Raw genomic sequence first — 14,653 nt, 5'->3', positions numbered from 1 at the left:
TGAATAATACCCCATCAGCAAGTAGAAAAGTATATGTTAGATCCAATTTGATCTGGCGAGTGTCGGAGATCGAAGAAGAAAGTTGTTTGGATTTTAGTTTACAAATTCATGACGTTCAAAGTTGTATTATGAAAAGAAAACTGAACTGGAGAATAGAAAGGAAATGAGAATTTTCGATTGACGCAGACGTTGTGAATAGAAAATGTTATACAATAACAATTTTAACGTCCTAATGAGTTAAATAAAAACCTTCAAATAATTCAATAACTATTTTTGTAACTTTTTAAAATAAGTGATTAAAATATAAATTTATTAATAATTTAATAACAAATTCACTCTAAAAACAAACCAAATTCGATTCATTTCACGTTCTCACCGTCCACACACACACCACTAGATTTTAATCAATTTACGTAATCATGATGATCATTAAGATCTCAAATTCACCTAATCCATGGTCCATGAAACAACTTGTACACCTTTATTGAAACATAAAATAAAACCATACCACAAAATCATACCCCCAATTAAAAATATCCAACAATAATGGGTAACCACAAAACGCGTTTTTAGTTGTTCGTATGAACACATTGCGCTATCCTTCACCACACATTCCCCATAGCCACATGCTACTATTGTTTCATTGACCCTACTCTTTGCCTTGTTGTATTCACTAAATTTCTTGTTTTTGATTCACAAAATCTCCCATACCTTATCTTCAGTTTCCTGGATTCTCCTCCAATCACTTGCTTCTCTCGTGTATCTTGTTTTGATTCTAAGCTTTGTTTGCTTACTTGTGTGTCTGTTCATCACATCATCTACATTTCCCTCCACTGTTTCTCTCTTCTATATTTTCCCAAGATTATTTTCTCTTTCCTTTTTTTCCTCCCTATTTTTTTTCTCGGGAAAAAAAGACTTTTTTTCCGGTATACCCAGATCTTGTTTAGTTCCAAGCTTTAGGTTGTCATCGTTTTCTCGAGGTTTTAAACTATGGGTATCTCTTGAATTTGTGAAACAAAGGGAGAAATATTGGTTAAAAACTAGTAGCAGTGTATAGAATCAAGTTTTACAAAAAAAGAAGTTAAAAAGAAGATGAAAATCCAGTGTGATGTTTGTGAGAGAGCTCCAGCAACAGTGATATGTTGTGCAGATGAGGCTGCACTTTGTGCTAAATGTGATATCGAAGTTCATGCAGCTAACAAGCTTGCCAGCAAACACCAAAGGCTTCTCCTTCAATGCCTTTCTAACAAGCTTCCTCCTTGTGATATATGTCAGGTACCTCCCCTTTTAAAACTTCACTTTTCTGGTTTAGTTTATTTAGTTTCCTTACAATTGTATAGATCTTATTGGCTTTTTTCTTTAATGTTGTTTTTTCATGGTTTGTGTACTATAATCTTATTGATCTAACTCAGTTGTCTATTTACATGTTCTGCAATTGATCTGCTTTGTTTACATATTGACAATATTTTATCATCAATTGGCTTATATCATGTAATCTTATAATCACTGGTTTTGAAGAAGTTTTTAAAAAAATGATCATATTAGTACGAGATATATCTGTATTCAACACTATACTAGGCATGATCCTTAAAAGTATATGAAAAATACTTAGAAAAAACTAAATATATTCGTATCAAATACATATTCATAGCACTTGAGTGAAATTAACATTGGAATGTAAGGCAATTAATTAACTAACAAGTGTCTTGCTTGAGTTCATTTGGCCAAATTTGGTCCCAAGCTTAAACATTTTCTCATTAAGATTTTAACATATGCTCTTATACATGTATATGATGTACAGGAAAAAGCAGCTTTCATCTTTTGTGTTGAAGACAGAGCTCTTTTCTGCCGGGATTGCGACGAACCGATCCATCCAGCCGGCAGCCTTGCTGCAAACCATCAAAGGTTCCTCGCCACCGGAATCCGAGTTGCCTTAAGTTCGAGTTGCAATAAAAACACTGAAAACAATGTGTTGGAGCCACCCAACAAGAGTGCACCTCAGACTTCAATGAAAATGCCTGCACATCAACAACACTCGAGCTTTTCATCTCCATGGGCTGTTGATGATCTGTTAGAACTTTCAGATATTCAATCTCTAAACAAGGTGAGAAACATAAATGAATGATTCAAAGATGTACTCAAGTTAGATATATATCCGTACCTAACAATCATACCATGTCCGATTCTCTGGTTGCAGAAAGAGCACTCTGAGCTTGGAGAGCTTGAATGGCTAGCAGACATCGGTCTTTTTGGTGATCAATTGCCACAGGAGGCTTTAGCAGCAGCTGAAGTTCCTCAACTTCCGATATCGCAATCAAGCAGTACAAACTTATACCGACCTACCAAATATTCCATGGCTCTTAAAAAGCCTAGAATCGAAACCCCGGATGAAGATGACGAGTTCTTCACAGTCCCTGATCTAGGTTGAGTTGGATAACGAGACTCGTGTGTCAGTAGTTCAACCAAACTATAGTGTTTCATATGTTGAGTACACTTATGCACGTACTCATCTTATCACGCTTTACTATGTTGCCTTTGTTTTTAAGTATCCGACATATATTCAAACATTGATATGTTGATATAATCTTTTATATACTTTTCAAATACTTAAAAACCTATAAAAAAAAGTATTGCGTTAACCCATTTTCGACCTTCACACTAGTTTCGCATGTCCCGGTTATAAAATTTTTGTAATAACTGATAGAAAGTAGATTGAAAGGAACAAAGATGGAGTTCTCTGCCTAACTTTAAAAAACCAGTTCACTATCTTTCTACCTGATGTTAAGGGTCCCTTTGTTTATCATCTTCTTCTAATATTAACTATTTATATACCTTATCCCCACGCATACACCATTCAATTCCTCAAACCCAGTTTTCCCCCAAAGACAAGACATGGACTCCCATATCTGGTTTTCACCATCATCTTCAACCTCCATTGTTTTAGCAATGGTTTTAGCTTTAACTCTCACATTTGTTCATTCACTAACATTGAGATCAGATACTGAAGCTCTTCAAGCACTTAGGCGTTCCATTGATCCCAACATGATTCCACCATCATCATATATCAGTTCATGGGATTTCTCAGCTGATCCATGTGATAGTACTGGTGCTAAATTTCTGGGGATTTTGTGTTCAAACCCTGGGGATAATTCGACAAACCGGATCATATCGATTGAGCTCGATAGTGCTGGATATGATGGCTTTTTGACACACAATATAGGGAACCTTACTGAGTTAACCTCGCTTGATCTTAGTAGGAACCAGTTTAGAGGGCCATTACCAGATACCTTAAAGAATCTCAAGAAACTAACCCAGATTTCTCTTTCAGGGAATTTCTTCACAGGTGGCATTGCTGGATGGATCAATGGATTGAGGAACGTTGAATCGATTGACTTATCGGAAAACCTCCTTTCTGGTCCGATACCACCGAGGATTTCCGAGTTAAGAAGGTTAACGGACATAAGTTTCTCCAACAATGAATTCTCAGGGAGAATTCCCGACATTAATGGATTATGGAAATTGCAGACATTAGACCTTGGATCCAACATGTTTGTTGGGAACTTACCAAAGCTTCCTACAAAACTAAGATCATTAACATTGTCGCATAATCAACTTTCAGGACATATTACATCGCTGGGGTCACTTAAAGAGTTAAGATACATTGATTTAAGTGATAACAAGTTTACAGGTTCTATTACTAGATCGATTCTGTCATTGCCCGAGTTGAATCAACTCAATGTTTCCTTCAATCAACTCGCTTCCATCGAGGTGAACACTCATCTCGGGAGCGGTTCGCCGCTCCAAGTGTTGAATGCACAAAGGAATCGTTTGCAAGGTCATTTGCCGGTGAGTTTGGTGAACTTTGAGAACTTGCAGGAGATCAATTTAGCATACAATGGATTGACGGGTCGGGTACCGGTGGCGTACGGACAGCGATTGGGGAGACCGTGGAAAAGCTTGTTTTTGGATGATAACTTCTTGTCGGGTCGGATTCCACGGCAGTTCAATAGTAGTGCCCTTAGGATAAGCGGTAGCCTTGCGAATAATTGCTTGAGTTGCCCGGTGACGATCCCGATTTGCGGCGGTGGGCAGAGGCCGGCTTCAGCTTGCATTGGTGAGATTGGTAACCACTGATTAAAACGGTGACCAAAGGATTTGAAATAAATTGGGCAAAAAGAACGTAAATTTTATTTCTCTTTCTCTATAGTTTTAGATCTTACAATTTGTTTACACTGCAATCATTCAAAGAAAAAAACACTATTGTTGAACTTTTTCAGTCAATAAAATTCGTTTTTTTAAATGAAATGATAAACATGAAAATCACTTGAAATTAATAATAGGATCATCCAAGAATGTCAGAAATGTACTTTGCAGTCCAGAATTATGTTTGTCTGTGCTTCATGCCTCATGGTATATAGGCAGTTAAACCTACGTGCACTCGCATTGTTTCAGAAAAAAATACATTTCCAAAAAAACCGAAACCATTTAATTCCTTTTAATTTTGAAATTGAATAACTAAAGGGGTTTAATTTTATTTTTTTATCAATTTTACATAAATTTGATTGATATATTAATAAATTTAATTATTTAATTTATAAATTTTATCAATTTCATCATAATTTAATAACTTTAACCCACAATATTTTTACAAATTAAAATTAATTTTGTTGAATTTTTAGAATTAAAACTAAATTAATAAAATAGGTAAATATAGAGGCTAAATTTATTATTATACCAACCAAAATTATGCACAACAAATTAAAAATATTAATATCGTGATTTTTATTTTCAAAATTAAGAAAGGGACTGGAGAGAATATTTTGTTTCCCACATAAAATTAAATTTATTTTAAGGAGAAGTTGAATTTAGTTTTACAAATTTTACATGTTTTAGTGTAAAAAAATATGTTGCGGATATAACAACGGTTGAAATGACATCAAAAGAATCAGAGTTTAGATTTTGAGATGTGGTGATGGTAAAGCCGTTATGTATCAAATATTTGCATTTGCTTTTGTAATATTTGAATAAAATTTCTTCAACCTATTTTAAAATCAAAATTCGTTTATCAAAATACGCACGATGTTCAAATTTACTTCGATGTTCAGTTTAAACTTTAAATGATGACAGAACAAGCTCGATAATCACATTGCAAAATTATAAAAGAGGGAAAAGAATTTCCTACACGCTTAAAACCACAAAGCCTTTTCCATCATTAGAACACAAGCAATCGGGTGTGGGGGGAACAAAGGTCGCATATCAAAGGGGAATAAATTGAGAACTCTTTGAAATGAAAGGATAATCACGGGAGGCAAAACAATGTGCAAATTATTCAAGTTGCTTAAAATCTAAGCTCCATTGATTAAGGCAAGGGCATCGGCCTCGGTTGGTAGTGCAGGGATTGCTCCCTTTTTGGTCGTCGTGATGGCTCCACATGCATTTGCAAATTTCAACACTTCCCTTAATTTTGCTTCATCCTGTAGTATTTCAGGAAAAACCACCCATTTTTAGAACAAATTTTAATCAAAATTGCATATATAGACGTTGGTGTAGATGTGGTTTACCTCAAGAATGGTTGGGTTTTCAACAATCTTGCATAGCAATGCACCAACAAAGGAGTCACCGGCGCCAGTTGTGTCCACGGTATTGACATGGAAAGCATCGACTGCTCCACGGAAATTCTGACATTTTAAAAGAAACAAGAAATGTCGCATTAATCATTATCGATTCTATCAAGATCTGATATATACACTAAATGTCATTTAATCGTGCCCAAAGTTTAAAATATAAAACATTGTTTTTGTTTATTATATTTTCATACCTAAAAAATATCGAAATATGACATTGGTGGACCCATTTTTTTCTGAATTAGATATACCCAAATGCACACAGAATTTTAGTTCAGGTTGAAGAAACCACCTACCACCAACCCTGTATAATAATAATTAACCAAAGAAAAACCCTCAAAGTTGCAGAATAGGGACCCAAAGCTTTAGTTTATTAATTGTTTTTAGCCTTTGGCATTACTCAATGGACATCAATTCCAATGGAGTGGAGCAAAAATATATAGTTTTTACAATATTAGATTACATAATTCTATCAATTAATATGTGCTAATTTAGTATTTTTAACTTTTACCAATTAGAACTCTTTAAGCACATATATATAATCAGCAATTCCAGCACAAGCAATTCAAAACCTAAAAAAATCTCAACCAAAAAGCCAATTATCAACCACCAAAAATTAAATGCATCACCCACACTGACAACTAAAAGTCAAATTTTAAGTTGCTATACTCAGATATAAAACGCATCTAATAAATGTATCTGATAATTTTTATAAGTTTTTTCATATATCTTTTATCTGAGTTGGATAAGATAAAGATTGTCCAATAAGAATACCCAGAGACTGATGGGCTGAATTTAAGCATACCTTGGTGTAGTATCGGCTACCCTTTTCACCAAGGGTGACCAAGAGCAGTGTAAAGTTGGGTCGCCAAAGTTTCATGGCAGTTTCGTCGTCGACTTTGTTGCTACCGGTGAGGAACTCGAGCTCGACATCACTAACCTTGACAATATCTGCCTTATCCCAAATGGACAAAATCTGTTTCCTAGCCTCATCAGCTGAAGGCCAAAGTGGCAAGCGAAGGTTTGGATCATATGAGAGCAATGCACCAGCTCCTTTGGCTACTTCCATTGCCTTTAAATGAGCTGATCTGCATGGCTCCACGATCAAACTTATTGATCCATAGTGAAATACCTTGGACTGCAAGCAAAAAAAAATTAAAATTAATTTAAAATTTCCCTAAATTAATTTAAAAAAATAGTAAAATACATTAAACTCTTAAAAGAATAAGACAGATTTAAAACTTAGACAGAAATCTCTGACATAGAGAATAAAAAAGATATGAAAAATAAAATCTGCAACACAAATAATTAGAAAGATATGCAAAATAAAATAAAAAACTAGAATTACAAATTAAGGAACAACTAAATCTACACTATAATTACAACACTTCACACGCCGAAGTCGATAGTCAAACTAGAATAATTGTTTGTTTTTTATTTCCCACATTCGGCCATTCCATCAACGGCAGGTGATGATATCAAAGCCAGAATTTTGAGAAAATTGATCGAGAAAAAAACAGACAAATATTTCAGAGCTTAGATACTGTGCGTGGGTCCTCTAAAGAACAGATGGATCTTTTAATACTGAAAGGCAACGCTCACGCTCTGGCGCGTGAGAACCACCGCTCCTTTTCATTCAAGCTATTGCTTTCAAGTCAACATTAAAGAAAGAAGAGAAAACGCAGAAACAACAAAATAAAAGAGATCAAAGAAAAGAAATTAACAGATTTGTTAAGTTGAAGGAAGACTATAATAAGATCACTTACAGATCTGATAAGATCAACGTTCAACTCCTCCGGCTTCAACAGCATGTCGGCGCTAGGATTCCTATAGAACATGAACTCACGCTCTCCGTCGGCGCGTAACGTAACGAAGGCAAGAGCAGTTCTAGCGCCTTGGTCAAACAAGATCCCGTCACCGGAGACACTGTTTTGCTTGAGAATATCGGCCAGCATATGACCGAACTCGTCGTCCCCAAGTTTTCCGACAAATGACGCTTTGCCTCCGAGTCTAGCAACAGCAATGGCCACGTTAGCCGGAGCACCGCCAGGGGCTTTGAGGAAGCCGGGAGCTTCGGCTAGAGAAACACCGGAGACAGTGGGGACAAAATCGATCAGCATCTCACCGAAGCTGACGATCAAGCTCTTGTCAGAAACAACGCCATTTGCTGCCATATTGACGAGAAAGAGAGATTTTGATTCTGAAACAGAGGAGTGAAGAAGGAGAAAATAGTATAAGAGACGGAGTAACAGAAGGCGAGAAAGGGGTGCTTATATAGGGAAAATAATAGAGAAAAAAACCGGAATTTTGATTTTTTTATTAATTTTACAATTAAATTTAAGATTTTGTTTGCATATGTTTTAATTCCGGTTTTTCAGACCGATCTAATAGGAAAGGTGGGATCATTTAAATTGTTTTTTTTTTTATGTCTGTTTTCAAATTTATCCAAAACTCCTTATCCTTTTAATTTTTTAAATATAAATTTAGGTAAAAATATTATAAAATGGTGATTGGAGTTTGACATTCAAATTCATAATACAATTTGTGTATACAAAAATAATATTTGTTTTGCTAGATTCAACATATTATTAGAATTGTTTAGGTGAATCATTTTAATTTAGGCTTAATCAAAATTTTAGTGATTATTTATATAAAATTATCTGATTGCGCTTATAATGGGCAGTAATTCCATCCATACACAGATCTAAACAATATAATTACATCATTTGCAAGGGAAATTTGATGAAAGATTGAAGATGGTAATGGCAAAATAAAAGAGTGAGAGGTCCTATTTGGGGATAAAATTAATGTTTAGTATTCATAGTTGATTCGGAAGGCTCGTTTATCGTCCATATCTATTGGCTACTCAATACTGGATAAGGACGACATGTTTGTTAAGTTATGTAGAAATTTTCCTTGTAATGAAACAAATCATTTCCGTGCCACATAAGCTTTTTAGTCTTAAGGAGTCTGAACTTGCATAGACATTATGCTTATTAGAATCGAAATTCTCTAGAACTTTTCACGGACTTTATTTGAATATTGATCCATTTTTACAAAGAATTGATAATAATGTCAAATATATATTTATTTTTATGGAGCAACATTGTTTTTTTTCTTCTATCTTTTCATCAATTAACATTAAGAGAGTGATAAATAAGTTAACTGAATTGAAACGTGAAAACCTCAATTCCAGCCCATAATTTTCTTTTTCTAATTTTGAGTGAAAAGGAAGAAATAATAATAATCACATCATGTGATTCACATGGTATGCTTTCCTTTTATTTTATAGGAATACTGTACTAGTATATGAAATCTTGAAAACTACTTTATAATCTCTCAAATTTTATTCCTTCTTTAGATTTTTATGTTATACTACTTTTTATATTTTAAAAATTAAAAATAAAACATAGTTGAAACTCATGCCTTGTTTAGGGTCATTTCATGAGATCTCATGCGTAGAGCCAATTATTTGATTAGTACATATATTTTATTTTAGTCAAACCAAAGTAATAAAAAGCAGTACATAAAAATATTTTATGTTGATTAAACTGTACTGAATTAGAATTTGTATATTTGTTCATTCTCACATTTTTTTAAAATTATTGTGAAAATGAGAAAAAAATAGAGGAAATGTAAAAAGATATAGTGAAAATGATGTAAGAAAATCATGAATTTAATGAAAATTGTAATGCAAATTAATTTAGATATCAACTAAAATACATGGAAAAATTGAAAAGATAATTATTGAAAAGGCAAGATATGTACCCATATAACAAGGGGATATTTTGTAAAGTTTTGAATGAGACATAAAGTCATCTCATATATAGATACTTTATTAGAAAATTACGGAAGAGATAAAAAGGAAAATTTATTTTTTATGGATTTATAAATTTTTCGGTAGAATTTTTTCATTTTATAACCTGATTGATAAAAACCCTAATTTTCATTGTAAATTTTAATTTTGTTACATTCATTTGCAATAGTTGAAGTTTCAATGTCTCCTACCAGCAAGCAACAACCATTTGCTTAGGTTAATATAAATTATTTCTATGATTATTTGCTTTTCGATTTGAATTATTTTTAGTTCAAATAGATTGAATCCGATTTAGAATATTAAATATTTTATTAAAATGACATAGAAAAATAAAATTTTAAATTTTTTCTTAATCTATGCCTAACTCAATTCAATCCATACATTTCTGTTGAAATATATCTTTTTACAGTTACCAAATTACTATTAATCAATTATAATCTCTATTTTAATAAATCAATTACAGCATTAAAATATGTAAGATATTTCAAAACAAATCAATTATAATATTAAATTATGCAAGATTTCTCAAAATATAATAATATGTACAAATAATATAAATTAGGGTTCTACCTAATTGAAGATAATTTGTTTTATTTTAAATCATATGATAATATTTTAATTTAATTATGAAATTAGAAAGAAAGGTTGAAAAAATAAAAGGATTTTGGATAATGAAAGGTATAAATTGTGAGTTAAGTTTCATTTAAGTTGGGGATTGGGACTCCTTATCCTACCTTTAAAGGAAAGATTGGTTTTAGGTATACACTTTAATTCATCCAACTAATCATATTCTCTCTTTTGTTATATATATATTCCTGTGAATAGTTTTCTTTGTCATTATTGATTATTTTACTCCGGTGATAATTAAATTTTTACTTTTCAAAGTATAGTATTATCTCATGTAAATTTGTTTAAAAATTAAATTATTTATGTTGATTGAGTTTTAACTCGATTGACATGAGTGCAAAAAACGTAAGCTTGAATGCGCTAGATATTTAAGAGTTGGAAAGAAACTATAAGTAGTTTTAGATATTATATCAAAGATAAAAACTTTAATGAGATTAATGTTCAAAAATTCTTGTTCTTTCCTGTTAGCATGTAACATCTCACATATTGTTAATTCTTACAAATCGAACACTGTAAATTAAACATAAACTCAAACCATCAAAATAACATGAATAGAATGGATAAAGACCTTGGTTAGATCACCTTTATACTAAAAGAAAAGTTATTTACTCAGGTTAAGAATTCAATTGTTTAGAATCATATCTTTGGGAAACATTGAATGAACCCAATTCTGTATACGAACTTCCTTCACCATCTTCATCACAACAAGAATCACTCAAAGACCAGTCCTCCTCCTCCTCCTCGTCACTCTCATGCAACCCAGATGTGATTCCCTCACTTTCTTCATCAAAACATGAAACTTCCTTTTCGGAATCTGATCCTCTCATCGGCAAGTCCTCACCTTTTAAGTCATCTTCAGTTTCTGATAGTTCTTCATCTATGGGATCTACTTTTTTCGCTGAAATACCTGAAGAAAAGCGGGTCGGAGTCAAATCATGACTATCTTTTTCAAGTGTTTCTGTTTCCTTGTCTTCCCTTGTTGGACTATCCAAGATTGAGATCGGATTACGGTTATTTGGATCACCATAGAGTGCGACATGTCTGTAATACAACTCCAGTTCCTTCTCTGCAATAGCGATGAAGCGTCTCACTGAATCGAGTGATTGCTCGTATTTTGATTTTTCAAGCGCCTGCAAAGAAGAGACAACAATGGTTTAGTTGACAACTGTTATATACACCTCAATAAGAATATTCATGAAACCCGAAAACGAGAAGATCATTATTAGCTGCCAGAGGACGAACTACCAAATGAATCTTCCCCCTCCCTCCCATTCTCAAACAAAGCAAGAAAAAGATTAGAAAAATGACAATAATATGATACGACTGAGAAATAAATAAAACGAATGGTAAACAGCATCAGCAACCTATCAAGAAGATGAAAGCCACTGACATCTTTAAGATGATTGAAACCTGTCATTGCATCTTACAAACGATTGGAAAATACTGTGAAGTCAAAGGACTAAAGGGAAGAAAAAATCTTGAAAATGAATGAAGATTGTTCCATATTTTAATCTTAAGCACCATGACCACTGTGCAAACAGAACAAATTGTGGACCAGTTTCCTATCTTACTCAGATTCGAGTATGAATGTAAGATTCCGATACTGGTATTTTAATTTTTTTCCAAGGCTTTCATGCACTTGGAGGGTTTATGGAGGATCATATCCCCATAACCATAAAAAGGAAATGGGAATTAGAACAAAACATACACACACACATAATGGCAATGCTATCATTTCGTTGAAACCTACATCACCATAAATGTGATTATAAAAATGATGCTATGCCAGACACCAAACCAAAATGATGGTTGTGCATGTGAACATGAGAGGGAAACATGATTAAATCAGAAATCGAAAAGTCTATTCACTTTAAATACTGCTAAAGAGGACTATTTCCAGTTTGCCCTTACCAGGAGTCCAATTTGCTGGAACTATAACCAAATAATGACCTTTGTCTATGAGGATACGAAGTATTGGACAAGTGGAAGGTTCCTTGTTAAATTAATCAGAACTTACAAATTCGCAAATTGTTTAGATATGTGTGCATGTCCAAAAGAAGATATAGGTAGGTACTTGAGAAGCAAAACTCACCCTTTTCTTGGACAATGTATCTACTGGAGACATAACTTCAGGCTGCACATAGTTTTTCCCTCGATAGAATACTATAGTATCATCACCAATAATCTGAACTGGGATTCCACCACTCAGTCTGGCAATTTCGTCTGCATAGTCGTGTACTTGGCCAGGCTTACAAGGTTTACAAATGACCTTAACAGTTTCATGTTTCTTCCAATGCATATGCATATTTAGAATAACCCCACCAAATATTCCTCTTCTCCCAATTGGCACATAGTTGGACCTCTTCTGAGCCATTTTTTTCATATAGAACCGTTCTTCACCTGTCAGCTCATGTGGTTTCACCACAGGTCCCTGAACTTTGGAAACTTCATAGCGCTTAAGTCTTTCGAGAAGTAACCCTTCCTTTACTTTGGCCTTGACAAAATATCATAGAGACCGAAAACCATAAATTAAAGGTTTATAAGCATGGGAAACTAAGAAAAGAAAGAAGACAATAAATAATAAAGAGCAAATCCTGAAACATAAACTGAGTTAACCAGTTTTCACATAACAGATTCTAACAAATGCAGCAGAATGACATCAATGAAGTTTGGGAATGTGTGTTAGATACGGGTATATATTAGACATGGGTATGTTCAAAATTTTCTAATTTTTGGAAGATCTTAAAAGGTTAAATCAAACAGAATGGTACTAATACCTTCAGTGCCGGTAAAAGGAACGGTACATCCGCCAGTTCGGTACTGAGTACAATTATATTAAATAAGTTCTCAATGTTTTAGAAGCATCTTAAATGATTATAACCCTATACCCGTGTTTGAATATGAACCGGAAAAGGGTGTCAAACACGAAGACTTCAATAAAAAATGGATCCAACAACAAAGATAATGCCAACATTCCAATGCAACAAATCATACTAAATAAGGTTTATACCTTACATTAACAGCAAAAAATGCATGCTTTAATATCAAGCATTCATGATATAAACCTCCTTTTGCAAATTATTATCAAATTGTGCATTACTTGAAAACATAAAGATGAACCATCACAAACTAACTGAAACATCTATTATACCAATGCCATCTATACATCTTATCATTAATCTACTATTATCATAAGCTTAACCAGTTGCTGTAAAATTAAGATACAAAATCAAGGAAAAGAAAACAATGGATTTACCTTGTCAAGCTTGTACTTAATTCTCTCCTCTGCATTAGCAAACTTCTTCTTCGGCTTCCTAGTGAGACCAAGACGACGTGGGTCTCTCCTATTGGCAGCTTTTCTCTTCTCTTTCTCTCTTTTCTTCTGCAACTTGAACCTCTTCTTAGTCTTCCATTTCTCCTTCTTTGGAGGGTCAAATTGGTGGGTTTCAAACTTGGGTTTCCCTTGTGATATCACCAGGTTCACGGTTCCATGGCTCAAATGCCTCGAAACCCACGGAAGAGTTGTCGGGTTCGGTAGAACTAAGAGTTTCGATGGACTAAAAATTGTTGCTTGGGAGCTGAGGGAGAAGGAATGGCGAAGAATTGAATCGGAAAGTCGAGAAGCTCTGCGTAGGCTACGAAATAGCGCTGTCGCCATTACAGCAATTACATGGAAAACAGAGAGAGGCAAAGATCGATAATTTCTTGATAAATCATAAACCCCAAATCAAAGTGCTTAAACCCCAGAAAGCGTATGGCGGATTGGGATTATGCATTTGGCAGTACAACCCGACCCGGCTAAACATAAATGGTGCGCCCGGCTTCAAAATTATTCATAAATTTTTATTGCTATTGAAATTTTAAATTTTAAATTTGATTTAATCATGTTTATTTAAAGATATAAAGATATTAATTATTTTTATATTTGATAAATATAAATATTTTTGCATGCAACATATAAATATAAAATGATTTTATATCAATAATTATGTTAATAATTTATGAGAATTAAATCAAATCAAAATTTTATGTATAAAATAGCATAAAATCAAAGTTAATATATACAATTACATATATAATCATAATTCATGTATAATTTTAAGATTTATCACTTTTTATGGTTTATCTACTCTATTTCAATATTAAGCAAATTGAAATTGATTCTCTCAAAATAATCTCATCAATTTTAAAAGTGAACTATTAATAACATTATAATTTTGATTAGTATAATATTTATATATTTTGTCAATGTAATATTGATTTTTTAAAAATCAATAAAATTAGCTCAATATTGTAGACTCTATTTATTAAATCGGAACTAAATTAATATAATATATAATTTTTAAAGACTAAACATATTTTTATATCAATTAAAATGTTATATAATTTATGGAAATACTAATGTTGCAATTAGTTATATTTTATTATTATTTTTAAACTTTAAAATTTTTAATGAAATAATGATGTTGCCTCGAGCCGAAGAACTTAGCCCATGGATTGATTTAACTTAAAAATAATTAATTCAAAGTTTGAAAAAAATTTTGTCATAAGGGACAGCTCGGGCTTTTTTTTCATTTTACAGAAA

General features: G+C 33.0%; 4 protein-coding genes across 4 annotated transcripts; 2 read left to right on the top strand and 2 right to left on the bottom strand.

Moving 5' to 3' along the window:
- Positions 1-578: 578 nt before the first annotated feature.
- On the top strand, positions 579-2,643 carry LOC105800441 (B-box zinc finger protein 24). The gene is made up of 3 exons (XM_012631589.2): positions 579-1,275; positions 1,802-2,104; positions 2,198-2,643. Exons 1-3 carry the CDS (start codon positions 1,093-1,095, stop codon positions 2,426-2,428), a joined length of 717 nt encoding a protein of 238 aa, XP_012487043.1. The 5' UTR covers positions 579-1,092; the 3' UTR covers positions 2,429-2,643.
- Positions 2,644-2,892: 249 nt separating this feature from the next.
- LOC105800439 (receptor-like protein kinase HSL1) lies at positions 2,893-4,134 on the top strand. Its single transcript, XM_012631587.2, has one exon. It carries the CDS (start codon positions 2,893-2,895, stop codon positions 4,132-4,134), a length of 1,242 nt encoding a protein of 413 aa, XP_012487041.1.
- Positions 4,135-5,118: 984 nt separating this feature from the next.
- Positions 5,119-7,874, bottom strand: LOC105800437 (probable fructokinase-4). Its single transcript, XM_012631583.2, has 4 exons — positions 7,391-7,874; positions 6,430-6,762; positions 5,562-5,678; positions 5,119-5,474 (listed from the first exon to the last, which is right to left on the bottom strand). The coding sequence occupies exons 1-4, from the start codon at positions 7,796-7,798 to the stop codon at positions 5,346-5,348; spliced, it is 987 nt and encodes a 328-aa protein (XP_012487037.1). The 5' UTR covers positions 7,799-7,874; the 3' UTR covers positions 5,119-5,345.
- Positions 7,875-10,611: 2,737 nt separating this feature from the next.
- Positions 10,612-13,847, bottom strand: LOC105800436 (uncharacterized CRM domain-containing protein At3g25440, chloroplastic). Its single transcript, XM_012631582.2, has 3 exons — positions 13,325-13,847; positions 12,161-12,562; positions 10,612-11,198 (listed from the first exon to the last, which is right to left on the bottom strand). Exons 1-3 carry the CDS (start codon positions 13,724-13,726, stop codon positions 10,683-10,685), a joined length of 1,320 nt encoding a protein of 439 aa, XP_012487036.1. The 5' UTR covers positions 13,727-13,847; the 3' UTR covers positions 10,612-10,682.
- Between the last annotated feature and the right edge of the window lie 806 nt (positions 13,848-14,653).

This window comes from Gossypium raimondii, chromosome 9 (assembly GCF_025698545.1).
Source record: "Gossypium raimondii isolate GPD5lz chromosome 9, ASM2569854v1, whole genome shotgun sequence".
NCBI lineage: Eukaryota > Viridiplantae > Streptophyta > Magnoliopsida > Malvales > Malvaceae > Gossypium > Gossypium raimondii.
The sequence above is the reverse complement of the archived record's forward strand: the minus strand, read 5'-3'. Positions and strand labels throughout refer to the sequence as shown.

Coding starts and splice junctions, on each gene's coding strand:
- LOC105800441 (XM_012631589.2), top strand. CDS start 1,093: ATGAAAATCCAGTGTGATGTTTGTGAGAGAGCTCCAGCAACAGTGATA. Junction 1,276..1,801: donor CTCCTTGTGATATATGTCAG/GTACCTCCCCTT, acceptor TATGATGTACAG/GAAAAAGCAGCTTTCATCTT. Junction 2,105..2,197: donor ATATTCAATCTCTAAACAAG/GTGAGAAACATA, acceptor CTCTGGTTGCAG/AAAGAGCACTCTGAGCTTGG.
- LOC105800439 (XM_012631587.2), top strand. CDS start 2,893: ATGGACTCCCATATCTGGTTTTCACCATCATCTTCAACCTCCATTGTT.
- LOC105800437 (XM_012631583.2), bottom strand. CDS start 7,798: ATGGCAGCAAATGGCGTTGTTTCTGACAAGAGCTTGATCGTCAGCTTC. Junction 6,763..7,390: donor ACGTTGATCTTATCAGATCT/GTAAGTGATCTT, acceptor TTTTGCTTGCAG/TCCAAGGTATTTCACTATGG. Junction 5,475..5,561: donor AAAACCCAACCATTCTTGAG/GTAAACCACATC, acceptor GAAATACTACAG/GATGAAGCAAAATTAAGGGA.
- LOC105800436 (XM_012631582.2), bottom strand. CDS start 13,726: ATGGCGACAGCGCTATTTCGTAGCCTACGCAGAGCTTCTCGACTTTCC. Junction 12,563..13,324: donor TTAAGTACAAGCTTGACAAG/GTAAATCCATTG, acceptor TATTTTGTCAAG/GCCAAAGTAAAGGAAGGGTT. Junction 11,199..12,160: donor ATACATTGTCCAAGAAAAGG/GTGAGTTTTGCT, acceptor TCTTCTTTGCAG/GCGCTTGAAAAATCAAAATA.